Here is a 27,212-nt window from a genome sequence, read left to right as displayed (position 1 = left end):
CTTAAGGGAAATCGCATCTGTAACTTTTAATATAATACCATCATTTCCTATTCCTAACAAAAGGCAATATATAAAATTGTGTAACAGCTTGCAAGAACAAATTCTAATAGTCAATTCAGTCCTAAATGAACAAAAACAAATACTGGAGCAATAACTCGCTACTCACTATCAAATAATTGTGTGATATGAAAAGGTTTGCTGTGATTTTTTTTTCTTTGCCTGGAATAATAAAATATATTTTAGAAAAGTCTTTTAATACATTTATGTCAGTTAGAACATGGCTTTGCAGTGTTTGTATAATATTCTTCCAGATTATCTTTGTCCTAAATCAGTTTTTCGGAATATTTTTTTGCTAACAGTTTTCTTTTTGGAAATTCTCCACCCTGATCCTTCACACTTCTCAGATGAGAGGACAGTGGCTTTGCTCCTCTGAAGGCAGAGTAATAACTGTTCACCTTCCACTGCCCAGGTCAAATGTCCAGTCACTGCCCAAGAAGAAAACACTTTGTTACTCCTTCAACACATCAGTGTAGAATTAGAGAAGCATCACTGCAAATGATTAATTTAAAAGTAATTTCATGTAGCTAATAGGACATAACCTCTTAATTCACAATTAGTAATTCTGTGATTAGAGATGAGTATGTATCACAGATGATCAGGTTTTTTGTTAACAGTTTTTGAGTCTGTATTTAATGTACACTGGTGAAGACTAGGTGTATCAAAAGCATGCTGTGCAATTTTCATTTTCAAGCATCTAATATTTAAGGGAAAATATATTTTTGAAAGATGAGTTCTTTCCTTGTTCTTGGACTAGCCTTAAACTGTTGGGATGAAGATAACAGCTAATAACCTGCATTTTCTTTGATCTTGCACTTTGATCTTGAGAGAGAAATGTGAATATCCTATCAGTCTGTCTCACTTTCCATCTGTCTTATTTTCTAGGAGGTGATTTCCTGTCATTCCTAAGAAAAAAGAAGGATGAGCTGAAAACCAAACAGTTGGTGAAATTTTCATTAGATGCTGCCTCTGGTATGGCATATCTTGAATCTAAAAATTGTATACATAGGTAAGGAAGATTTTTTTATTTCTCACTAGTGTACCTTTGCTTAGTAGAAATGCAAGATGTTTAAAGGTGTATGGTCTTTACTATCACAGAAGTGAACCCAGCTCTTTCAAACAAAAAAATACTTTTTCTGATGAGTTGGTTATTATTTCTTGTCTAACTCAAATAGTTATTTGGGTAACAAAGAAATGCTACATTATTTGATGTCTGTAGTTTGGTGCTACTAATAGAAGTTAAAAATTGTTTTTCACCATGATATGCATTATAAGGAGCCTGATTCATGCAGTGAGAATGAATCATAGCAAGAAGCAGTCTGTGAGGCTTATGTCATGTCTGAAATGTGCAAATGCTGGGCCAACAGAGAAGTTAAGGTATTAAATTAATGCCTTAAGTATTAAGAGCTGAAGTTCTGTATATTAAAATATTAATTGCCTGAACTACTCTCTCTGAGAGATGGAAGATTATGGGTCATCATACTGTTGGAGTTTCTTATTTCTGTTAGTACCATTCCTTTTTCTTGTGTCTTCTCCAGTTTGACTCTGCCATTGCTGTTTATACTCCATTTATATCTAAGGGGATGGAATTAGTTTCCACCTGTTTTGTTCTCGCAGAATAGCACATTATATATATACATACACATATACACATAGTATATATCCTGCTTAGTGCTATGTGTAAAATATGAGATGTAAACATGATGATGATCTATTTCACACAAAAATTACAGAGAACAAGTTTTCATTTCTGATGTTGATGTCTTACACTTTGTGGAGCATCTACAGGTGAACTGTGTGACACCTCATTTACATAATCAGTTCATTTGGGATTTAAAACCTTTCTGGTGAAATCTCTTACCAGAGATCTGAGTGGTATTTCTTAGATTTTCATCAGCAATGAATGGGTCAGTTGCAGTCCTGCACATCAGGTTAATCAATACAATTCTAGATCATGATCTAGTAAGAAACAGAGAGGAAAAACTCATGATCTAAAACAATATAAAATTAATTCCCTTAGGGAAATCCAAGAAAGGGATTGTAAGCATTCTGTCATGACAGAATGTATTTCAGCCTGGCTCTGTTTGTCAAGGATATAATGGCATAAAAATTCAGAGGAAGTAACAGCATTAGTAACTTACAGTAGCCTCATAAATGCTCTAGTGCTTAATAATTCCTGTAACACTCAGATCGGTGTTAAATCTGAAGTTCCTGTTTAAGCTCTTGTGTTCTTAGTTAATTAAAGCAAAGATAAAAATAGTAACTGGATAACTGAAGTTCGTTATTGCAATTACTGAAAAAAAAATTGCAGCATTTATTCACTAAATAGTAGTGTGCTGCCTAAAATATAAATAGCTTTATAGGGGTTTTTTTGGTTTTTTTTTTAATTTTTAACACTGTAAAAAGGGTATGCCTGCACAGATGTGTGAAATAGAACTGTTCTAGTAGCTGTAGATGACAGCGTGTCTTTACTGTATCTCTAGAAATTTGCTCTGCTGATTGGAGAACAGGAACTGCTATTCCTAAAATCTGTTTACAAAGCTAATAATGTTCTAGAGAATGTGGTTCAGAGAGAAGATATATGGAGTATTGTCTTACCATATGAATATTTAATTTTTTCATAGTTTTCAGTTGGAAATCTGAAACTGATCAAATCTAAATTTGTCTGCTTTTTACCTTCTAAAATATTAATGAAATTTGTTGATTATCACAGACTGCCACAAAAGGTTATCATAGAGAGCTAGCCCTTTCCTTAAAGGAAAAAATCAGAATTTTTAGGAAACCTATTCTGAATAAAAATAGAGTTTTAGGGTAACCAAACAAGCAAACCATGTGTTCAAGAGAACTTCTTACTTTTATGAAACACGCAGGTTTATAAATCAAAATATGCATTGCCAGTATTAGTTTACCAGTCTTATTTTCTTCGGTATACAACATTCTTTTTTGTTTTATGTGGTTAGCCATAGCATGTGCTTACTTTATTTATGAGTTAATTCTTCTAAATTTCATAGTTAAACATAATGAAAATACTAGAATCAGGCAGAAAACCAACCAAATTTAGTGAGTTTTGCAGTAACAGTAAAGGAAATTGTGTTGTTTGGTTTTATTTTTCGTTACTAACACAGGTTAGTTACAAATGCTTTCTCTGGGAAAGTAGCTCATAAAGTTCTAAAATGTGTTTGACCAATGGCTAAACTGTAATTGGATAGGCTTAGCATACACGGAATTTCGCTAGCTCTGTTCCCTGTTTGAGCACTGATCCAGGATTTGTGGACAACCTGGGGAGAAGCTGGAGGTGCATCAGTCTAGAACCCCTGTCTGCCACAGGAGCCCAGAAAAGCAGGGAAAATTCAAGCTGTGTTGTGCTCCATGAGCAAGTTCTTGGGTGCTCTAACTCAGAAGCCCCCTGGAATTTCCCAAGCACTGAGAGTGTAACCATGTGGCTGCAGGGTCTGTACAAGGAATCTGGGAGTCTTTGCTGCCTCCTTTTTAGGTCAGGTAGGACAGATTAGTCATGTGCAAGTTTAATGTTGACAGGAGGTAAATGAGAATGGAGCAATTTAATTCATAGCAGGAAGAAGCTTTAGCACTCTGTAAAAAGAGTGGTGGTTGTCTGAAAGAGCATTAAACTTGATCTTTTATTGTCAGAAAGTTCATCTACTGAAAGTGGTTCTCAGGTAAAAAAGAGGTGAGAAAATTAACTAGAGGAAATGGATTAAGCAGTGGTTAAAAAAACTGTAGGCTTTGCATTTCTTTAAAGGACTGTAGGCCTTGATTACTATTGCTTAAAGATCAGTAATGTATAGTTAGAAAAGGTTTCTATTATATAGATTGCAGTAAAATGAATGTGGTTTGCTTCATGCTGTTGTTTTTCTACAGTATTCAGAAAGGATTTTTTCAGAATCTCACATATATATTTTTATTAGTTTAGGTGACTAATTTAGTGCCATGCATATTTGGCTACCTGCTGAGGAAAATTAGAGCTACTCATCAGTTTATTCACATTTTTTTTTTAATGCTGGTCTTTAGTTGTAACTACAGTATCTACCTTAGCCTTTATATTTTAAAATTCTATGAAAGTCTGTATTGGATTTCAAAAAAGATTGTCTGAATTACACTTTAACTTACCCTTTCAACAGCTGGGACAGTGCCACAATTAATGTGCTGTTGGTTTTCTATTTTTTTATGTGTTAGCTATTTCACTAGGTGAAAATGCTTAGATTAGTATGTAAGTGATTATTGAATGATTATTTGATCTACATTTGCATTTCCTCTAGCATCCAGATATCACTTGTTCTTTGCTCTCTCTCTTTAAAGAACAGAAATGACTGCACTCTCAGGGGGAAAAAAAGCTGCATGAAAAGATGTTATTAGAAAAATAAAAAGAGTGGTTGAACATGCACAAAAGAATGTAGTCATTTCATCTCCATTTAATTAACATGAGGTTGAAGAATTGTTTCTTGCTTTCATTTTTACCATATGCTATTGTTTAGATAGTTCAATTTTTCTGTTAATTAGAAACAGAAGATAAGGATGAAGATGTGATGATTTGAGTTGGCTTAATAAGCATTTGGAAGTGGCCTTCTTTTCCAGTTTTGATTTGCATGTGATGAATTAATTTGTCCATAATTTATGTTTTGTTTTCAAAGCAGTCTTGGGGGCTATAGGAGGGAAGCTGCAATTTTTATTGGACTTTATTGGATTTGAAGGGATGTCTTCTACAGGATCAGGTTGACATATTTGCAATAGATGCACTATGAGTGTGAGGAAACAAGGGATCAAGGTCCCTGCATTCAGTGTCAAATTTTCCTTTCAGTTAATCAGTTTATCTTCTGGAAGTCTCCTGTATTCTGAATTAAAAATATGTTGGTTGGCAAGAAGATCATGTTCTCTAGTCTGGTTCTTCCATTTTTCACTTGTATTGCTACTGCTTCTGTTTGCCTTGGTTTTGTAGCTATGAAAAACCCTGTGTTGTGTTAAATCTGGTTTACTTTCGTGTTATAAAATCCTGACTCTGTGGATATTAATTCAGGATTTTTACAGTTTTCATTAGATATGTATCATTTAATTTAATTACATATAAATTGCTAGGAACATACTTGCTTCCCTGCTAGTAATCTAGTTTAGCTGATCTGCTCTGCTATGAGAGCTTTTTTTCTTCTCAAGTCTGGTAACTACTAATGTATAGAATTTTGGAAAAAAAGTGTCAGAACCTTTTCATAACCATGAATTTAAGAACTATAATAAATAGTTAAGGAGGTGTTTCATTTCCTGTGAATCTTCTGTTTCTACATGGAACAGCAGTTCAGCTACCACAAAAAGGATAAAAAGCGATCCTTTTCCGTTTAGCAAAGGTTCTGCTCAGTTCTGTGTGTTTCAGGAGGGATTGGAGCCTCCTGGGAGCCAGAGAGTGACAGTTTAACTCCAGAATGGAACAGGTATCCTTCCTAAGGAGGAGGAACAACCTGTCTACTTGATTTCTCTGCCTAAATGCTGTGGATGCTCTTCTCTGTGTGTGCTCTTGGGAGGCTCCACACAACCCCATGCTCCCTGGAATGACAGCTTTGGTTCTGTTCTGCAGCAGCTTGGGCACTCGTTTCTCTGAATATTGCATTTCCTCCTGGCCAGTTGCAATGCCTGAGGCCTTTATTGCAGTTTCTGTAATTTTCTCTGCTAGTGTATGACTTAGAAAGAAAGGCAACATTTTGGTGGTAAACCACCTCAACTCTCTGAGGTTTATTGCAAGGATTAATGTGCCATTATTAATTTTTCATTATTCCGTTGGAATTACATGTATAAAACTATGATGTGAGATTCCATTTCTATAGCTTTCTTTCACAGAAAATTTATTTATGACTGAATGAAAAAATATGTACTACTGTATTGATAATATCTGTTGATTGTGCTTCAATGAGTAAGTCTTTGAGAGAATTGTCAGTGCTATTGTCAATACATCCCATAAATGTAGTGAATAATCATAGTTTTGATCATTTTTTTATAAGAAGATGCCTCTGCTTTATATAAAATGAGGTTTCAAAGCATTTTTTTCCAATCTAAATGTTAGAAATATTTCTATTCTGTTTAAAGATAAAAACAAATGGAAATTTGATGAAGAACTGTTACTTTCTGCAGGCCACTTTATATAAGATATATTATTAATTTTTTTTAAAATCCACTAAAATTTACTCTGCCATGTCTATAAAGTATTTTTTACACTAACTTTGAGTTTGATCAGCACATCACCATGTGTTGAGCTTTTATTTCTTAATATGGTCATGCCTTATGCAACCTTCTCCGTTGCATTTTAACTGGTAAGAGTTTTTCACCATAATGAGTATTTCCACTGACTATTTTATTAGATTATAAAGATATTGTGCAATTAAAGCATTGCCAGTTTTATACACATTATTGTTTTTTATTTGTTCCGTTGGTCATACGGGTACTAATGAAAGAACCATTTGCAAGATTACAAAAACTCTCCTTTTCATAGTTCTGTTGTGGGTAATAAGGATCTGTCTGCCAACTTTTTCCAAAATAAACTGAATTCAGAGAGCTGCTCTTGGGACTCCCAGCTGTTGCTAAACAAATAAAGGAAGCACTGTTTCCAGAAGAGTGGTGCTGCTCACCTCTCAGCACATTAATGCCAGCACTCTGTGGGTGCTGTTGGGGTACTTGGTCTGCCATGATCCTTCTTTCATCAGTGGCTATTAAAACTGCATTTCAGACCATAATATTGATAAAGACAAATGTGTCACTGCTTTCAGATGAGCCAGGAAATTATGTTTTCACTCAAAATGAGGAGTTTCCAACCGTAAAATAACTAATATGGGGCACTCCAACTCTTGTCATCTAGGACAGGCAGCGGAACACTGCTAGATTTCTCTAAGCTTGCCATTTTGCAATTGATTATAGAGTATTATATACCAGGTTTCAGCTTTTAAGAATAGATTTTTAAGAGATTCCTGCCTCTATTTTTTTTCCTGCTGTCACATTGGTAAGTGTGGTTTGCTCCTAGAGAAGTACATTTACAATTAAATTTGGATCAGTTCTAAATTAGTATTTCTGGTTGTCTAAGATCGTATTTGAGTAGTGTGATTATTTTTTTCTTTAGTGAGCTTATATGAATCTAATCTGAAAGCATTAAGGGGAAAAAAAAAAAAAACAGGAAACATGAGTATCTAAGCCCATGAATATTGTATACTTTAAACTCATTAGAATAAATTAAAGTGAGTATTTAATTCGAAGTATATTGTAATAGAATTGCCTGTGAACTATGATGAGAGAGTTGCTTCTGAATAAAAAATGAACTTCCTTCTAATCTATAATCTGTTTCTCTAAGCTATTGAATTTTGACATGGCTGGTAACAAAAGAATTTAAAAGGAAGAGAAATGCAGTTTTCTCCTTGTGGACACTGTGCAATTGTTGCACTGGTTGATACTGCTTCCCCTTGTGTGCTTTATTTGAAATTCACCCCAGGCTATATTAAAAGCAAACTAGGCATAACAGATTGAGCTTTGCCATAGCTGCACAAGGCTTGTAATTAGAGTAACAGATTTGGATGGCCAGAATGTGATATAAGAATGGTCTGCATGCTTCTTTGTATAATGTAAATCCTCATGTCATTCTGTCCCCATAAGACCATGCTATCTTTCATATATTCTTGATGTATGCTCAAGGTAGCCCAGTTACAGAAGAGTTAGTGATCACAATGTGCAGGAAATACATATTTGAATTGTGGCTTTTTCATGTTACTTTGTTGAATAAACATGCAGTAGACTACACAAAGTATTACATTAACTTAATGATTGTTACATTAATGATAGAACTGGAAGTTCTGGTGGGTTTTTTTTCCTCTTTAGGAATAGCATGATAGTTTATTCAGCTGCTATTAGGACAGGTTTTATTTGCCATGGGGATTTTCCAGTATTATTTATCTCTACCACTTATTAGTCTTTTAAAATATTAAAATAGAAGGCATATATTCATACTAGTGGAAAGCAAAGTTCTTGTTCAACTGTGGTCATTTGGAGGCTAATATTAATAATTAATGTTCCCAGAGGCCAGTTTAGTATAGGATATTAGTTTATGCTGTTTCTTAGCTTCAAATGACAAATTGATGTTCATATTAAATAAATAAAGGCAAATTACCTTTTTCTTTCTGTGTTTGTATTTTCTTTTGAAAAGGCAGTTACATCTTTATTTTTGTTTCATCTTTATTTTTGCCTAATTGACTTTTCATTTAGCTTCCATTTTATGTCTAAAGATAACACAGCCTGTATATCAACTGAATGGCATCAGGGATAATCCAGTGTGATCAGTTAAACATAATTCTTTACATTAATGTTTTGAAGTGTATGTTAAAATATTCAATAAGGTGGATATTTTCATTTTATTACAAAATTTCAGTGGTCCCTAGTGGTCCCTATTCAGTATATGCTTAAGTATCATCTTTTGTGTATTCTCCATAAAATGTGGAAAATACCCAGTTATTTCAGACCTCTGAGCTTTCAGGATCTCAGTTTTTCTAGGATTGTGATTTAAAATGTCACATAGAATTAAGCTAAAGGTAGTAATAGTTAAATTGGTTGGCATGTTATTGCAGAATTATTTTATAGACCTAGGTACTTAAAAAATATAATGTCAATGTTGTCAATAAGCTGTATTAGTACAGATGTATGTTGTGGTAGAATTCATTGATAACAGTTAATACAGGGGGAGCTGAAAATCTATTACTTTCACAATAGCTAAAAATTTATAAAGACTTCTATTTTTTTCTTTCTGTTTTGTACATTTCACTTGTCAGTTAGCAATTAGAGGTTAGATATTTACCATTGGAAGGCAGATACTTCATTCTGGTCAGCTGACTCTTGCATTTTTAAGGAGTATTGAATGTTTATATAAAACTTATTTGTGGCCTGAGGTCTTAGTCTCACAAAGAAGAACATGAAAATCCTTGCTAAGGGGCATATGTTATGTACAAATATAAAGGGACAGAAATGTGCCATTTTAAGGATAATATTTTATAAGAAAATGACCCTAAACCTAAACTTTTTGAAGTTCCTTTACTTTGTTAGTCCAGGGCTTTTCCCTCTTGAGATTTCACACTTTTTCTTTACGTTGTCCCTGCCCTTACAGATTTTACTGCACAGCTGGGCAAGATTGTGAGTGAGGGAAAAGATATGGAAAATTTGTTAAGAAGGAAATATTTTTGTTCTTCTTACTGCATAGGTAAAGGATATATTGCATAGACAAGCTGATATTTCTACTCTTACATGGTGAAGTGAATAGCAATGAATCTGTTCCCTGAAATCTCAGATTATACTCTGATCTTTCTGCCATGTGGAATTCCTTTTTGGGTTCCAGGAATCATCAGAGAATCCAGAAAAACAACACAAAGTTCAAAATATTGCCAGATATGGTAACAAAATGTTAAATGGGATGAATATAGTTACATGATCTCTTCGTTTAGAAGTGCATCTGTTTTATTCTAAGGGGGGACAGTTGTTCTCTGTAAAATCAAAATCAAGTTATTAGAATTTAGTAACTATATAATAGTATTCTGTAGACAGTGAGAAGAAACATTAAGTATTAAAAGCTAATTATAAAAAGGCTTATATCAGAATAAACTCTCAGGTTGTAAACAATCTGTAGGAAATGTCAGAAGATCAGATTTAGATTTTTTTTTTCCATGTTACAGAAGTTGCATTGTATGAAAAAATATTTATTTCTTGCCATTGGAGTTGAATTAGTCTATTTTTATGAGCTATCCCTGATACAGAAAGCTCACTCCTAAAAAATTAGTAAACTTTGCTAGGAATAAAGGAAATAAGGCTGAAAGAAATTAAAGCAAATTTTCTTAGACTCTCTCATTCTGTTTCACAAAAAGTAACATTTTAACTGTGACATTATTGTACTGTATTTTTTTTTATTTACTGCAATATCACTTTCTTGATAATAAATATTAGGCATCTACAAGTATTACTCAGTAAAATAATTTGAGTAACATTTTTTGTATAGTAAGTCTACTCATTGCATGAAAGCAACAGGCTCTCTAATTAAAAAACAAAAAAGTAAAAATGAAAGAGGCTGTTGAAACTAAGATAAAAATAACATGCTGTTAGTGAAAGCTATAGTGCTAACTATAAAGTCACATAGCTCTTCTGGATAGTGTAAATTTTCTCTACTCTCATAATCCTGGTACAGTGTAGAGCAGTGGGTGAAATGTAATTACTTTCTAAGAAAGATGGGCTGCAGTATACCATTTGTGCAGTGAGCTAAAGAGGTATTAGTAGATGATGAACAACGATGATAGGATAAGAGAAAAGCAGAAGAATAAGGGAGGAGGAGAAGGGGGAGAAAGCAGTCAACTACAGCAGTTGCTTCAGAAGTGATGTTTAGGGTACCTCTTTGCAAATCACTGACTACAAAGTGTGTGTCAGTACAGGGAAGTTAAAACATGCTTTCATGTACTGATTTATTTTCTTTGGGGTGTAGAACTTTTCCTGGTTTCTTTCTTACAGCAGAAAATTCTAATCAGTGTTTCTGAAAAGTAGAAAGAAGCATATCTAAGATATTATGTGTTGCTTCAATATTTTATTGGCTTCCTGCTACTAATTTTTGACATTCCAAAGAGGAGTGTCCCACAGTTATCTCAGACTGGAAAGAACTTCCTTTTAATAAGAAATTCTTAGGCTGTATGTGGTAGCAAATAATTAATTCCCAAATTGTTTTTGGAAGAAAAAGTTATTTCCCTTTTCTGCATTTTATACACATAAATATGTATATGCTTACTAGGTTACACCTATTTTCCAGATAGTACTAATGATGATACACCTTACTGTAGTTTTTACCACTGCCTCAGGAGGTTTTTCAGTGTTGTAGTTTTATCACTGATGTATGATATTCAGCATTGTTATCTGGCTGTGTATATAGTGAAAAACAGATGAAGGAAGGACATGTGACGGGTTTTAGTGTGTATTCATGAAATAATAGGGTTTTAAAGTTTATAGAACGAGAAAACTTCAAGGTCATATAGGTCTACATATCAAATAATAAAGAGAGGGCTGTTTTTCAGCTTTTTGTAAAATCAGGACATTTTTCCCATAAACCTAAGAAAAACTTATCCCGTTAAACTAAGTTCAAAGGTAAATTCAGTTTCAGTAGGTACTGCTCACAAAAAATGTTGTCTATCAAATTTAAACTGTCTGAAAGGAATACATGTGCTGAGGATGAGTAAAATAAAACACACAGAAAGATAAGTGCATATTTTCTTCTCTTTTTGTCATTGCTCTGCTGTTCTCAGCCTCTTCCCTCCTTGTTCAGCAGAACTGTAATGCATGGATACGCTTTTATGAAACAATTTTTGACTCAAGCAAGGAGTTGTCCAAGGCTATTTCAAAATCCTTATGCAAGGTAGTAAATAGCAAGGGAGACCATACTGGCATGTTAACTGGTTTGGGAGATAGATGGAGATCATTGAGGTACATGGAGCTGTGAGAGTTTTTCAATCAATGTTGCAGTATCTAAATGCTCACAGATTTCAGCTGAGTATTTCAAGCTAGACATTAAAAGCTCCTGGCAATGCTGCATGTCAGATACTTCATAAGTGTCTTGGCTTATGGGAAATAAAAATAGGTGAGTGGAACAAGGGCCAAGCCTCAGTTTAAAAAAAACCCAAACTATATGTAGGAGTTAGGATGCTCTAAGTAAAAATACCTAATTTGAAAGGTTTCTGCTTTGAAATAATTTTGATTTTGTAGATCAGTAAAATAATTAGCCTACATGTGCTCAAAAGGAATGGTGTGAACTTTACTGCTCTGAATATTGCATCTTAGTAGTTAGCTGGTTTTAAATATCTCCAGGCCTTTCCACTAAAAAATTAATTGGCTGTCCTTTCTGCTTGGTATCTTAGATCTCTCTGACTTCTTATGTGCTTCTAGGAAACCACCCTTCCTACTGTTGTTGCCTGTGCAGATCATGCTCTCTTGTAGGAAATTATCTGGAATAGTTTCTTACTCTTTTTGCAGGGTCATGTATGGATTAATGAAATCCCACTCCCTCCTCATGAAAATTCTGAGTATCCCAAATGAAGAGCAAAATTGAGACAACAGGGTCTCCCATGCTGCTATTGTCTTTTTTTGGCAGAACTCAAGTCTAAAATGCTAGTATTGTGGTTACAGATATATTTATCTATCCTGGTTGGTTTTTAATACATATTTATTTCAAAGGAGTTAGTAAACTTTTGTATACATTAACAATCTTCTATAACACAGGGGTACTTATGTTGTAAATTGAAACCAGTTGTTTTTAGTTTTGTAACTCTGTAAACATCTCTAGCTACAGGAGAGCATTATCACCTTCAGAGAGAGTCAAGTAGACAGAGCTCTTAGCACTAAGACTGTAAAAGTTATGGAAGATTTTTCTATGTCAAACATAAAGACGTATTTTTTCCATAAGCAGGCAGTTTCTGCTTCTTTTAACTGTCAAAGAGCTATTAAATTGAAGTGCTTCAGTTCCCTTTTGGGGAGTATTTTATAGTAATTTATACAGAGCTTGATTAAAAAATCTCTTATATTTGACAGTGGGCCAGTATTTTTCTCTGATGGTTTTAACCTATTCTTTAAAACTTCACAGTTCACCTCTACTGATGTTCCAAGCCCTTTGCAGATGTCTGAACCTGTAGCTGGGCTCTGAAGTGCCACTGATGTGCTGCTCACACCAGCCTGGGTTAGGAGACAGGACAATTTGGTACTCTCTAAAGAAGCCTGTAGTTGAGGAAGCCAAAATTTCTGTGATAGATTTGCTACACAGAGTGTGGAGCCACATTTGACATGTGAAACTACTTCTAACCACAAATAAATGCCTGTAGCTGCATATGATGGAAATCTGAGGAGGCTCAGCAGCACCTGTGTCATTCTGACTTCATGGGAATCTACCTGTACCCTGCTGGCAGCACCTGTGGCCCTTTTCTGTACAGAAATTAGTAGTTCGTGTCAATTGCATTTGGAATTTCGTTGTTTCCCCAAATATGTGATTGGTTGAAAAAGTCACCTTTTCATATATGATAAAATGAACAAATACACTAATCCTGGAAATTAATAATTCTTTGGGTCTCTCCCTCTTTGACCACTACATTTTTGTTGTGTACTATATGCCTGATAGTATAACAATAGATTCCAGGACACCTGACAATTCTAATGTTTACTTTATGTCAGTAAAAAGTTGGATTAATTTAATCCATCCCTTTGAAACAGACACTGGTCTGTACACCTGTCAATTTTTTTTGGCTTATTAAAGTAACTTCATTAATAAAATAGAATTTTTACATTTTCCTAGACAAATTTCTCACAATCTAGTAGATAATGAGCTTTTATTTTTCTGATGCTCAATTTAATTCCATTACTTGTATTTAATTGGAATCCATATCTTGTTAGGTTCTCTTTTCTTTCTACATGATTGCCTAGTAGCATTTACTTTTTACTGAATATTTGTATTTAGGCTTAATTTTTCAAAATGTAATAGTTACTGTTTTACAGGCTATCTCTAGCGCTTATTCCAACAGATATAGTTCCTCCCTCTCCCTCTCTCCCCCTTCTTTCTCCTTCTCTCCTTTCCTTCTTTTTTTTTTATTTATTTGCCATTACTGTTCCTTGCAGTTACTCTTAATTTGATATTATCTGGAAATGTAATTAAATTCCCATTTGAATTTTTTCCTCAGATCATTAACAAAGCTGTTAAATGAAACATGCAACTCCAGTTTGTTGCCCTACATTATATCATCGTCTAAGAAATTTCTTATCCATGATCCTTTAAGCAGGAAGATTTCAAATGTTTAGCAGATGACTAGCTGGACTTCAGTTATTTTATAACCTTAGTCCACAACAAATCCTAAAATGAATATAATATTAAATGGCAAAGAGGATCCTGTCTTCCTAAAGTATAATGGCAGAACAGTTTTTTGTGCGGAAATATTTCAGAATAATAGCCAGGTGCAGGAAACCCATAGCTCTGCAATAGTTTTCTAATAATTTTCTCTTCCTGTCTTTAGATTAAACACATGAAAGTGTTTTCTGCACCTCCTGTAAACTTTGAATCCTGGTAGGACAAGGAACATTCAGATCCATAGAGAGTAAACTCTATACAGGAGTGAACATACTTCCACAGAAAGCAACCAGAGGCAGAGGGGCTGATTCCAAATACAGAACTCTGGATTTTCCAGGGAAAGGACATTCTTATAACAAAAAGATGACTTCATGATATGGCATAAGGTTTTAATAGAAGAAAAAGGATAGAGTTCAGTATGTGATAAACTTGGAGCCCCTGAACTTACTAACATCTCTTCCTTGGCTTGGCCCAGCTCTGAAGTTCTACCATGGTGAATATGCATGTGACATATAAGTTCATCCACTTCCCCAAAGCTGTGGAAGTCCTGTCCTATCTCCTGCTATCAATATGAGATTTAATCATGATTCTTAATCAGCACTGTCATCTTTTTTTTTTTTTCTTCAATATCTCCCACTTAAAATGTGGGCTTAAAATGTGGCTGACTTTTCTCCCTTTGCTATTGGCTTTCTTTGAGACTGTCTCTAAAAAATGCAGGTGGTTTCTTTTTTTCACTTTTTTAGCCACTCAGTTTATGGCTGCAGCACAATCCTCTTGTCTAGCCCTGCTAGATTGTGCTACTTCTCTGCTCTGTCTTTTCCTCGTGATTTCTAATATACCTAATGTGTTTTGTTTCTCTCTTATTCCTTGTGTATTATTTTCATGAATATGTAGTGTCTTGTACCTTAATCATGCTGGATGCTTCATTTCTTTATAGCCTGATTATTACCTTTACCTTTTTTTACCATCATTAATAAAATGTTTCAGGATCTAGTTCCTATAAAATACTTTATCTACTGGAAAATCGTGAACATTGGTCCATGCTTATCTGTTACTTCTAAAATCTTAACCTGTGCCTAGCTGCTGTAGGAGCAAAAGTAAACTTAAGTGATGGAAGTGCATGTAGAGATAACTTAAACTACACGTACTGTTGCATACCACATTATTGGTTCTGGCTATTGAAAAAGGAGTAGAGTTCCTACCTGTCCCAGATGAACTTTTAATATTCACTTGTGGCAAAGTACTTAAATCTAGCCTCAGAAGGCTTTGAAATACTACCTTTTTCATTGGGATTTGAAAAACCCTGCAAATACTGTATTATTGTGCTATTTTATTTTAGTGAAAAGGTGGGGAAAATGTGACCCATATTATAATCATGCTTTTGAATTTCTTGATTTCTTGTGCACTTGCAGGGTTCTTCAATTCCATATGCTCTTTTTTGCATTTGTATTCATTTGAACTTAATACATCATGATATTAATACTAGAATAGGGCTTTGTTTAATAGAATGAGAAGTTTATTTTGTAAAAACCTTAATCATCAGAAAATCAGTGATAGAAGCTACTCTGCTTTAGACATTTTCTTTAAATCCAGCATGCAGCCTTTTCCATCACTGATATATAATGGACAAGGGAATATGACCTTTGACCATATCTGGTTTGCATCTTCAGATTATTCCAGTTTTGTAAACAAGTTAAATCAGTATTTAATGCTTCTGTACAAAGCAATCAATTACATTTTGACATTTTATTATAGAATTATTATAGAATTATTATAGAATTATTATAGAATTATTATAGAATTAATAGAATAAGGAAGACATTAATTGAAAACTAAATTCAGAATTAAGAACTAAATTGAGTGATCCTCCTGGTCTAAAAGGCAAGGATACTCATTGCAACAAGACTTATGTTATCACACATAATAAAATAAAGTCATATTGTTATATTAAAAATGCACTTGTTATCAAAATTTTGTTCTCTACTGTTGTATCTCATTTTAGTTGCTTCTGTGAAAGATACAGTGAAAATTTTTGCTTGCAAATGGTATTTTTCATCCTCTGAATAATACAATCTGCTTGTATAACTGGTTATGGAAATAGATGGCATTGTGATTGTAATTGAAGTCCACTGTAATTTTATCAAACACAAAATATAAACTTGTGTTCTAGTATATTTTGGATAATGAATTTTTGGACACTTAGTTTCCCCTGTAATTCAGTTAATGTCAAAGTCAAGAGACTTGTCAGGACTATTACAAACCTTACATATTTCTTAAATGTACCCATATTTGTGCTTATGTTCTGAAATGTTTCTCTCAAAATCCAAGTTGCATGGAATCCAGCAGAGGTGTTATTCCTCTGTCTGTCCTGTCTTTAAGGATTTATAGAAGGTATATTTTGTTTTCTAGTCACTGTGATACTGTAGGATCTCCAGGAAGTTGCCTATCATCCACTCGGATGGCTGTCCAGCCCTTAGTTTTTCACTAAAATGGGCACATAAAAGAAATTGGATTGCAAACCTTTGTTTCAAGATGCAGCATGAGAAGAAGAAAAAAAGAAGAATTAGACATTTTGTTCAGCATATTACATGTAATCAGCAGTGCACAGGAAAAAATTGTTATAAAAATCTACATTGATATTAGTGCATAGAGGGCTGTTATAGGCCAAAATTACTGTGATGCCTTTTTCATCAAAATAACTATTCAGAAGAATACAGGCAATAACTATTAAGTTCTAAAACAGTTGAGAAACAATGCAGATAAAAACCATTTAGATGATGCTGATAGGAATGTTTCTGTTCCAGGAGCAGGCATTGTGAAGACAACCTCAGAAATAGGAAAAAGGAGGGAGGAATATATGATACAGCCATTTATTGCTTTATTTCCATCCTCATAGTCTACTGCTTTGATTCTCCTCAGAAAGTGCTCATTGTCAACTATTGCCTTCTTTATCTTTCTTAAAATTGCTGGTATAGACAACTTGCCCTGCTAGGAAAATGGAGGGCACACAGTAGCCTACCTAAATAAAACACAACTATAAGAGTTTCCTAATGTGTCAGTAGATCTGTAGAGTCCCTTGAGTCATATCTGGGTGGCAAACAGTAAATAAGTTGACAGATGTGTTCAGCTACTGAATACATATTTTTGGGAGTTGTTTTGTTACTTTTCCTTTTTAGAGTTCCTTTTGCAAAAATTTTAAGTCCTTCACTTAAGTGCAAAGCGCTTTATAAAAAGTGATTGAGAGTCACCAATGCTGTGATTTGGGTAGAGCTGCTTATTTTTATTGTTGAGAGGAAGTGAGCAACATCTAGAACTGTGGATGGCAAGCAGAGCACCTGACATTATTGGAGTTTCTCTGGTTTGCCAGCACCATCTGTGGAGATGAAGACGGACTTGCATTATATGAGAAACTGAGAGAAGCTATTAGCATTGTAGTTAATATGGTTCCAGTATTTTTATAATAGCTAAAATAATGTAAATAAATAATTAAGTCAAAGTAAAAAAGGGGAAGAAAACACAGAATGCATGCAAGGGTGGTCTTCTAGCCCTCTAATATTTTCCATTCTCTTATTAGGCACGTTATTTGCTGAACTCTCCGAGTACAGCAAAATTAGCTTATGCATCTCAAGAAATTTCTGAAATAGATTTAGGCACCACTGTGTTTTGATTTAGACACTACTGGAAATTACATCAGGTGTATGAAGATGAGGTAGTATCTTATAGTTCACAAAAAAACCCAGTAATTTATCTTGTAGTTTTACTTTCTTCCCCTTTTTTTATATTTAGGTAATAGACTATTTTCATTGAATTTAATGTGCAGAGGAGATAAACTGATCCTGTTCACTAATTAATTACTTGCTTTTATCACCTTAGAGTATTTTAACTGCGTGATCCAGGGACTGAATATAAAATGGCTAATTAGCTAAGTGAAGCAGTTTATGCTGCTGGTTGGTAATGAGGACTTTGCTCTCTAGTTTTGCTTTGCTTTAACTCAGAATTGCGTGGCTGTATTAGGTAGAACTTGCTATGCAGATCCTGTGGGTGTGTGGGGAAGGGGGAATGAGTGTAAGAATGTCCTTAAAGAAAGCTTTAGTAGGTTTATGTCTTTACTGACAGACATGAATTTGTTATTTTAAAGTTATGGGAGTAATAGTTGCTGATGCCATTTTCTGTAATAAATTGTGTTGACCGAAAGCATCTTCTGTGTTTTTCTCTTATGTCTAGACTGAAAAATAAGAACATCCTTTTAAAGGAATCTGTCAGACATAATGGAGTACAGTGAAGAATTGATTTGAAAAATACTGAAATGTCTTAACCAAACCCTCAGAATAATAGTAAAAAAAAGCCCCAAAAGCTGAGGTACCCATAGCTTTCAGTGTAATTGTTTAAAAAATTATTTTAAGCATGCAAATACATATAAAAATTATCTGTAAAATTAAGCAACAAATCACTAAGGATATGAAACAGATGTAAAATGACAGTACAAATACTAACAAGAGAGTCTAACATTGTTGCATTTCCATGCCTAAGGACTGAAATTATCACATCTAAATTATTTTCTAAATAAGTGAGAGAAAGAGCATATCATACACAGGATGATAGAAGAAGGCAGATGTGCTTGTGTCAGAAGTAAATATATGAAGTGCTCACTTCATGTATTTATTATTTATATTTATTAAGAGAAATTAAGTATTGAAAGTATTATAGTATAACAAATGGGAGAGTTTTAGCTAAAAGCGTAAGATGTTGTTACTACTATGAGACTTAAAACATGTAAACATTTAATTTGTTCTTTGTGGTGTTAATTTATATATATCCTGAACCGAGTGTCACAGTCTTCACGAACTTCCGCAAGTTGATTTTCATGGAAGTGTTTTAGTCAATTTTCAGTAGGGATGAAAAGCTTTTTCTCTAGGTGATTCTGAATGGAAAAGAAAATTCATATATTCTATGTGCAAAGCTGACAAAAATTATGCAAACTGAGTGTAGTCTTTGTTTATAAGCACCATAATGTGAATATCATTTGCGAACCACTTTCCCTAATAATCAGACTTATGCATGAGGAATAAACCTAAGGCAGCTCAGTATATAGATTTTTCTTAACCTGACTCAATATGTTTAAGTGCTAGGTCATACTTCAGGTAGGAGGATACCTGTGCTTTCAGTTAACTGTAAATTTTCTTTGAGATAGAACCTCATTACTTTTTCCATTCCTTATGTGCATCAGTTACGAAATCTAGACTATATTGAGTAACATTATAAAAACTAATTACAGAAGTATGATTGGAACTTAACTCATAAATTCTTGAAGTTCTGTGGTGATAGTTTTTACACACTTGAGAATAAACAATAGCAGTTTGATTTTGTTTTGCAGCTCACTTGCTTTAATCAATGTAGCTGTATATAACCATACCACCACATGCTAACATCAAACTGTGTAGTAACACACTGCACACTGAACTGTTTTATGGACTTGTGCACATCTTTAGCTGGTGCCTGTGAGTTCAGATTTGTTTTTTAGTAGTCCATCTTCTCAAGCCACACAAATAACTTTGTTTATATCACTCAAGCTCTAGAGCTATTAATGTTCTTAGTGGCAGAAAACCTGCATGAGTCAAATATGTTAAAATTTGTAAATCAAGTTATGATATTTAGGATCATACCTAGGCTCTGTCTATGTATTGAATAACATAGTCCAATATCAATATGGATGAGCTGATTAAAGTGGATGTATGAGCTTCAGCATCCTTGAACATGGCTCAAGACTTTTAGTTTGGGTTAAATGTAGTTTAGTACTTTGTCATTACTGTGGGTAGGTTTTGAAGCTGTTTACCACTGGTTCAGACCTTTCTGCATTAGCTGTAGAAACAAATTGCATAGAAGGAAAATTCTGTAGCTAGAGAAACAGATTCCATGCACATCATGAGCAGAATTCTAAGTTATTTTCTTCCAAGAGCAGCGCAGTTTGCATGCACCAAATTTATTCTTCAAAAACCAATGAACGTGCATTAAGTGCTCAGGGGATTCACTTCAGAACTGCATTACAGCTCCAATTCAAAACATCAAAGTTAATGTAGTTTTTCTGGAATATTCATGTAAGCCATTTGTAAGAATATTAGCTATTTAGCTAAGCAAAACCACAGTAAGTTTAGTTTAAAAATATTTTGTCCATGATGTTCATAATGGTTTAGAATTACTCCTCTTGCTTAACATATTTCTCCCTTTATATTAATTACAATAGGAATAATAATATATATTTTGTTATGTTGTATTTTAATCAACTGTAAAATACTGAAATTTAATATACATATAGTATGTTTATAATATATTATTAGCATGTAGAGAAGTCACACTGGGTCTTTTATCAGTTATTACTGCATGTCTCCTGAACTGAAAAAAATAAACAAATTTGAGGCGAAGGGAGGGAGTTGACTTTCTGAGCTTCTCATCCATTACTGAGCCAAAATTCTTTTTCTATGCTGAATAGCTTTTATCTTTTGATAGAAACTCTAATGGGCAGAGGGAAGATGGAGCTGTAGCTCAGATTTCTTGCTGAAACACACACTGGACACATTTCAGGATGCTTCTTCAAATTCCATTTTGTTTTCCATAGGATCCAATTCATTAATCTGGGTTTTATTTTTGTAGAGGAATAAATGGAGGGCAGTTGTGGTGGGTTATGTGGTTGTGCCAGATCCCCACACAGATGCTTTCTCACTCCCCATCCTCATCAACAGGACAGGGAGGTAAAATAAGAAAGAAAAATTTGGAGGTCAAGATGAAGGCAAGGAAATCACCTACCTTTTACCATCATAGCAAAACAGACTGACCTTAGGTAACATGAATTTAATATATTGCAAGGTAAAATAGAGTCGGATGCTGAGAAATAAAAGACAAAAACTGAAGTACCTTTTCCCCTTCCCTTCTTCTGAGGTGCTCCTTCATTCTGAAATTCTTCACCTCCTCCCCCAAGGGGTGAGTGGGGAATGGAAGTTCTGGTCTGGCCATAAGAGCTCCTCTCCTCAGCCTCACACTCCTCCCCTGCTCCACTGTGACTCCCTCCTACTGCAGGAGATTATCTGCTCGAGCATTTGGAGCATCTCCAGCATATACTCCCCTCACCTCTTCATAGGATTATTTCTGACTTTTTTTCCCCTTTCCTCACTTCTGTTTCCCCACAACTGCTGTGAAGTATTTTTTACCCTTTTGTAAATAAGCATCTGAGAGGCACAACCATCTTGGCTGAGGTGCTCAGTCAGTTTAAATGACTTCTAAATACTTTCAGACCTGTAAAAATGTGGGTGTTTATTTCTTTTTCTAATTCAGAGACCTGGCTGCAAGGAACTGCTTGGTAGGTGAAAGCAACATCTTGAAAATAAGTGATTTTGGGATGTCCCGGCAAGAGGACGATGGGGTGTACTCATCCTCAGGCCTTAAGCAGATTCCTATCAAGTGGACTGCTCCAGAAGCTCTGAACTATGGTAAGAACATAACTGGATTTTCTTGCAAAAAAAAAAAAAAATGCAAACGTGTAGATACATACAATTCTTTTCCCCCTGTTCAAATGAATGATGTTTAAAATAATTGTAATATTTCAGTCTGATTTATGTAAAAAATGCAGTTTTGCTGCCAAAAAACAATAGGGCAGCAACATCAGAATTGTTATTATGCAGCAATAGCAGAGTGCTTTGGTTCTGCTGCTGACTCATTCTTGTAGACAGCCTCGTCAGTCATCTAAATTATGATTGTTAGCAAAATGAATGGCAAGTTCTGCATATTTATGGCCCCTCGTTGAAAACAGTAGAAAATGTTAATGTACTAGAACACTGTGTTAGATAATTAATTGCATTGGTGGAATTTACAGTCATTGTTTTATTTTGGGGGGTTTTTAACTGCAGTTTTTCTTTACCTGCATTTTTGTGTATCACTAGGTTGTTATACTGGGGATAAAAATCCATTCTTTATCGCTGAGGGAAGTGGTCCACACTACATGGGTAATAATTCCAGAATAGAAACAGAAGCTGCTGCTCTTAGGTTTTTTTTGCTTATACGAAACTATAAAAAAAAGTTCTTCAAGGTAAAGTGGGCTCTGAAGAAGCAGCACATTTAATAAATGATGGTATGTTTTGAATATACTTTTCTAAACCAGTTCTTTAGTTGAATACACAGAATAAAATATTTTTGAATTCTTTATTTGAAGTGTCTATAAATATTTCTGCCATCTCTTAAATTTAGACTTTTTTCAGAAATTGTGCATTGGAAATCATAAGTTAGTTAATTATGATTGATAGCAGAATGCTTCCTCTCATTAGCACTTTTGCAGCAGTTAATGACATTAGACAGTAATGCAGATCTTCCTTTAAAAGGCTGACTGTAAATTCAGTTTAGTACTTGATTCTCTATTACCAATTATTCTAAGAGATATTAGTGTTGCCAGCATTCACTGGTGAATGCTTTGCTCTGTTGGGTGTTTGGTCCACTATAAATGGTGGTTTGGGTTTTTATTTTTGTTATTTTGGAAATGCACACAGTGTTTTTGATGTATTATGAAAACCTATCCTTATATGCATACGTGGTCCAGTTGGCTACATTTAGCAGGGAGCAGGCTCTTGTGACAGCACCTTCACTTTGTACTGCTGAGTCTGTTTTTTTTCTGCACTGTACAGGAGAAGAGGGGATTGTTGATTAACATTGACTTATTTTTTGTTTCCTAAAGCACATACATATTCCAGCAGCTATAAAATGAAAAATATTCATCTTCTGTAATGTTTGTGAAATAAGCTCTCTCAAACATGTTAATATGTTCAGCAGTCAATATTCAGCTTTCAAAATGTCATAAAAGATTTCTCTGTGTTTTTGAAGGATAATTTTTTCCACTCCCTTGAAAGATATTAATAAAACTTACTGGATTATGTTTTATTGTTTTCCATTCTAATAACAAGGTTGTAAGAATTGCATTGAATTGTGTAGGTAAGACTGGGGGTTTTTAAGATATTAAAATGAAGTAAAACTAAATCTGCACTATTTTGAAACTAGTTGGTTAACACTGGCCAGGTTAGTCCTGAATATCAAGATTCAAAGGTTGGAGGAAAATGAGGAATAGGGTCATTTGGCCATTACATGAATGCTAATGTTAAGCTAATGTGGTTAAGAAGCTACAAAAAAGTTCCTTTTTTTGGTCTCTGCTGAAGTTACTGTATGTGACAAATTAAGAGTGGTCATTAAAGTATGTTAATTTAAGAAAAAACACAAGTTGTGAAGGCAAGAAACCAGTCTAGGGCAAATGTTGTGGTTCCAACACAAATTGTGTTAGAAGTCAGAAGCAAAATTCAGATGTCACTGGAGTTTTTGAGAAATGGAAACTTTGGTTCTGTGGGTGCTGTTCAGAGCCATTCTACACCATTATTGGGAAGGCAAACCCCATCACTCCAAATGTCTCCCCTTTCCTCCTTCTTCCCCCACTGAGACTGATGTCACAAGGTCTGGAATATCCCTTTGGTCTGTCTGGGGTCACCTGTCCTGGCTGTGTCCCCTCCCAAGGACCCCCAGCTTCCTCACCAGCATGGCAGTGTGAAAAGCACGGAAGGCCTTGGCTCTGTGCAATCAAAGCAATAACAAAAACATCTCTCAGTTCTCAACCCTGGGTTCAGCACAAATCCAAAAGGCAGCCCTGTACCTGCCACTGTGAGTAGAATTAATTCTACGCCACCAAAACCAGCATATGTTTAGGATAATTATGGGGTATTTCTTCTTCCTGATCTTTGAAAATTAAAATACATTTAATATGTATGTTTTCTCCCTACAATATTTTGAGCTATTTGTGATGTTAATAGTAACATGGGGAGGACTTGGATCTTCTAAACAGATCTTTTTTTTTTCCCTTCAGAAAATGTCATAGCAGAAAATATAACTGTACAGAACTTGCACTTTCTTTAAAAAAAAAAAAAACAGCTAATCGCCTACCTTGTATTTGCTGAATGCTTTCAGTGAAAAGTGTTAAATTACTGGATGCCCAGCTGTGGGGAGTTGATACACAGACAAGAAAACTAATCTGACTCCAAAGAGCATAGTGAATATCTATAATTGTCAACTATGAGACACACAAGCTAACACAGCACAGCTGGAAGTGATATTTAGCCTAAGAGTAAACTGAGTTTTCTGACGTCAGAACAGTTGTCACTGTCATCAACTGTTACTATAATTTTTCCTTTTTTTCTTAGTCAGGAGTGGCTTAGCTTGGCTTGTTTGATGATTACAGATAAACAAACAATACATTCACAAGTGTTGTTTTTAAACACATACAAACATGTAAATACAAATTAATAGCATACAACAAGGAAGAGCAGTCATGAAAAATGTTGAAAGTGATGTTGAAAATGGATTTTTAAGGTAACATTTTCACTGATTCTGCTGTAAAAGGCTTTATGGCTTTATAGTCTTAATTTTGTAATGTGGATCCATCAGGGACAATAGAAATATCTGCTCCAAAATGTCTCCTATTTCCTGTAGTAGAAAGCTATAATTCCGCAAAGAGGCTTGGAATTCAATTGTCTATCAATTATCTGTTTTGCTATTTCTGAAGCATAGTTGGAGGCAATTGAACCAGCAGGTCTGATTTTTTTTTTTTTTAACTGATTGGTTGTGTAAGTTTGGCAGTATCCAGCCTTAGATTTTCAGAGATCAGTTTCTCAAAGCATGAGAACCAGGCCTTCTTCACACTTAGAAACAGTGATGGTGGAAGCTCCTCTCAGAATTAACACTGCCATGCTAAAATGGAGAACTGGAAAAGGTAATTTTTAAAGAATATTTGGAATTGAACGCTGTTGTAAATGAATGGGAAAACCCTGGATTTTTTTTGTCCTTTTATATTAAAAGAGAAATATTTTTATACATTAAGAAGGAAAGAAATTCTTGCATGACAGAGTGGTGTAGTCTGTATATAATAGTAGAACTAAAGGTTAGCTTATGTTATGCCAAAGTATTGGCTCTAATATAATTTGTTCATTCTTTGAAACATTGGGGACTGTGGAATCTGTAGAATGTTTTATTAATAGCTACAGCTTTGCTTTGCCTGAAGCTCGTCAGTATAACACTTCTACCTTTACAGGAAGTTTGGGCCATAATTATCTGAAACACCAATTTCACTGTATGTTAAGTTAAAGGTTTGCTTTCCTTTTCTTAGGGAGATACACATCTGAGAGTGATGTATGGAGCTTTGGAATCCTTCTGTGGGAGACCTTCAGTTTAGGAGTATGCCCATACCCTGGAATGACCAACCAACAAGCACGAGAGCAAGTTGAGAAAGGTAATTACTCATAGGGAGTGAAAGAAATGCTGGATAAATTGTAAGGATTCAGTGTAAAATACCCAAGAAATAACATACAAGTTTTGTAGCAACTTTAGCAGAAACAATATGAGGTTTCCTAATGCTGAATCTAGCTGTCTGGGAGGAGTAGGGTGGTATATATAGGCCTTTCGAAAAAAAGGAGTACACTGACCAGTAACTTAAAGGTTGGAAGTCTTAGAGCATGCTGCCTTTCATTGTTGCAGAACTAACAGGTGAGATGGAAAGGAGGGATTTACTGCTGTGCAAAGCAGAAGCTTGAACAGAATGAATTATTTAAGATTATGTTAATGCAGGTATAAATATTCTAAACTGCCAGAAAAAAATCTCTATCATTCCATCTTCTTTATTAAATCATTTCACAGAAAGATTTAGCAATTATGGTGGAGAATGGTGAGCTAGTTGAGCATTGCAAGCTGCATTTCTCTTTTACAAAATAATCTAAAGGCTTTTACTTAAAATAGCAAATAACTATGAGCAGGATTTCTGGAGTGTGATTTATTTTCATTGTCTTTAGTGGCATGTCAGAACTGTTCCTTCCCTACATAGTACTACTGTATAATTTATAAATATGTTCTAAGCTAGTAAAACTTCCAAATTATGTAAAACAAAACAAATGACAAACAAAAAAACTCTGGTTTGCTGATTTACACACATTATCAGTGCTTTTTATAGTTTTATAAGCACTGTAGGTGATAATAAAGTTTCTCCTTAAAGGCCAAATCAAATCCTAGAGCCCAAGCCATTTTTGTTTGAACTTGCATGCATTCATCCAGTACCTAGAGCAGATGTGTGCAGTACAAAAAAAACAAAAATATTTCTCAGTTTTTCCTGTTCAAGAGGTCAGTGTCATGGCACTTTTCTTTAGAAAGGGACATACAGAGACTTGTGCAATGAGTCTGAAGTCACTGCTGCATTTAGCTGTGGAGTCCCGTGCACATCACTGTGCACTGCCTGTCATTTGCTCAGAGCTACATGTGGTAAACAATTTGTGGAATCACAGACTCAAAGAATGGCTGAGGTGGGCAGGGAGCTCTGAATGACATCTGGTCCACCCAGCTGCAGGATCACATCCAGATGGCTTTTGTATCTCTCTAAATGAAGATGCCACCACCTCTCTGGGCAATCTGTGTTCAGTCACCCTGACAAGGAGAAGTGTTTCCTGATGCTGAGGAGGAATTTCCCATGTGTGTGCTCATCACCTCTGTGTCCTGTCACTGGGCATGGAAAGAACCTGGACCCACCTTCTTTGCACCCTCCCTGTAGGTGTTTATGTACATTGCTGAGAACCCCTGAGCTTTCTCTCCTCCAGGATGAGCTACTCCAGCTCACTCATCATTTCCTCATAGGTGTTTCAATCACCTTGGTGATCCTTCATGAGACTCTCTCCATTTTGCCTGTGTCTGTCTTGTACTGGGGAGCCCAGCACTGGACTCCAGACATGGCTTCAGACTGTACTGAACAGAGGGGGCAGATGATCTCCTTCAACTGCTGAACACTCCTTCCAGTGCAGCCCAGTGTGCCATTAGCATTCTTTTCTGGTGTACAGCAGGAGCCCCAGGGCCTTTCCTGCCCAAACTGTTTCCCCACCAGTGCTGGTGCCTGGGGCTGTTCCCAGCTGCAGGACTTGGTTCTTCCCATGCTGAGCTGCTTGAGGTTCCTGTCAGCCCCTTTCTCCAGCCTGTCTGGGTCCCTCTGGACAGCACCACCACCCTGTGGTGTATCAGCCCTCCTCAGAGCTCGGTGCCACCAGCCAGGGTGCACCACTGCTGTGTCACCTTCACTAAGGATCCACAGCCTTAATGAAGGTGCGACACAGGATTGGACCCTGGAGCTCCACTCAGACTTCCATACCACTCATCACCTCCCTGCAGGGCTCACTGTTCAGCCTCAGTTTTCAATGAGTGTCTGGTCATCTGGCCCATAAAT

At 35.2% G+C, this 27,212-nt stretch overlaps 1 protein-coding gene across 3 annotated transcripts in view; it reads left to right on the top strand.

Moving 5' to 3' along the window:
* Window positions 1-27,212, top strand: part of FER (FER tyrosine kinase) — a 153,981-nt gene that overhangs the window by 117,330 nt on the left and 9,439 nt on the right. For all 3 annotated transcript variants that reach the window (XM_021524773.4, XM_021524774.4, XM_085566655.1), the window contains 3 exons: window positions 943-1,066; window positions 21,266-21,420; window positions 25,122-25,244. In XM_021524773.4, the coding sequence (XP_021380448.1) occupies window positions 943-1,066; window positions 21,266-21,420; window positions 25,122-25,244 (402 nt within the window). The remainder of the gene's footprint in view (window positions 1-942; window positions 1,067-21,265; window positions 21,421-25,121; window positions 25,245-27,212) is intronic.

Source organism: Lonchura striata, chromosome Z (genome assembly GCF_050655825.1).
Source record: "Lonchura striata isolate lonStrDom1 chromosome Z, ASM5065582v1, whole genome shotgun sequence".
In the NCBI taxonomy this organism is placed as follows: domain Eukaryota; kingdom Metazoa; phylum Chordata; class Aves; order Passeriformes; family Estrildidae; genus Lonchura; species Lonchura striata.
Note: the sequence above shows the minus strand (reverse complement) of the source record. Positions and strands in the feature narration are given on the sequence as shown.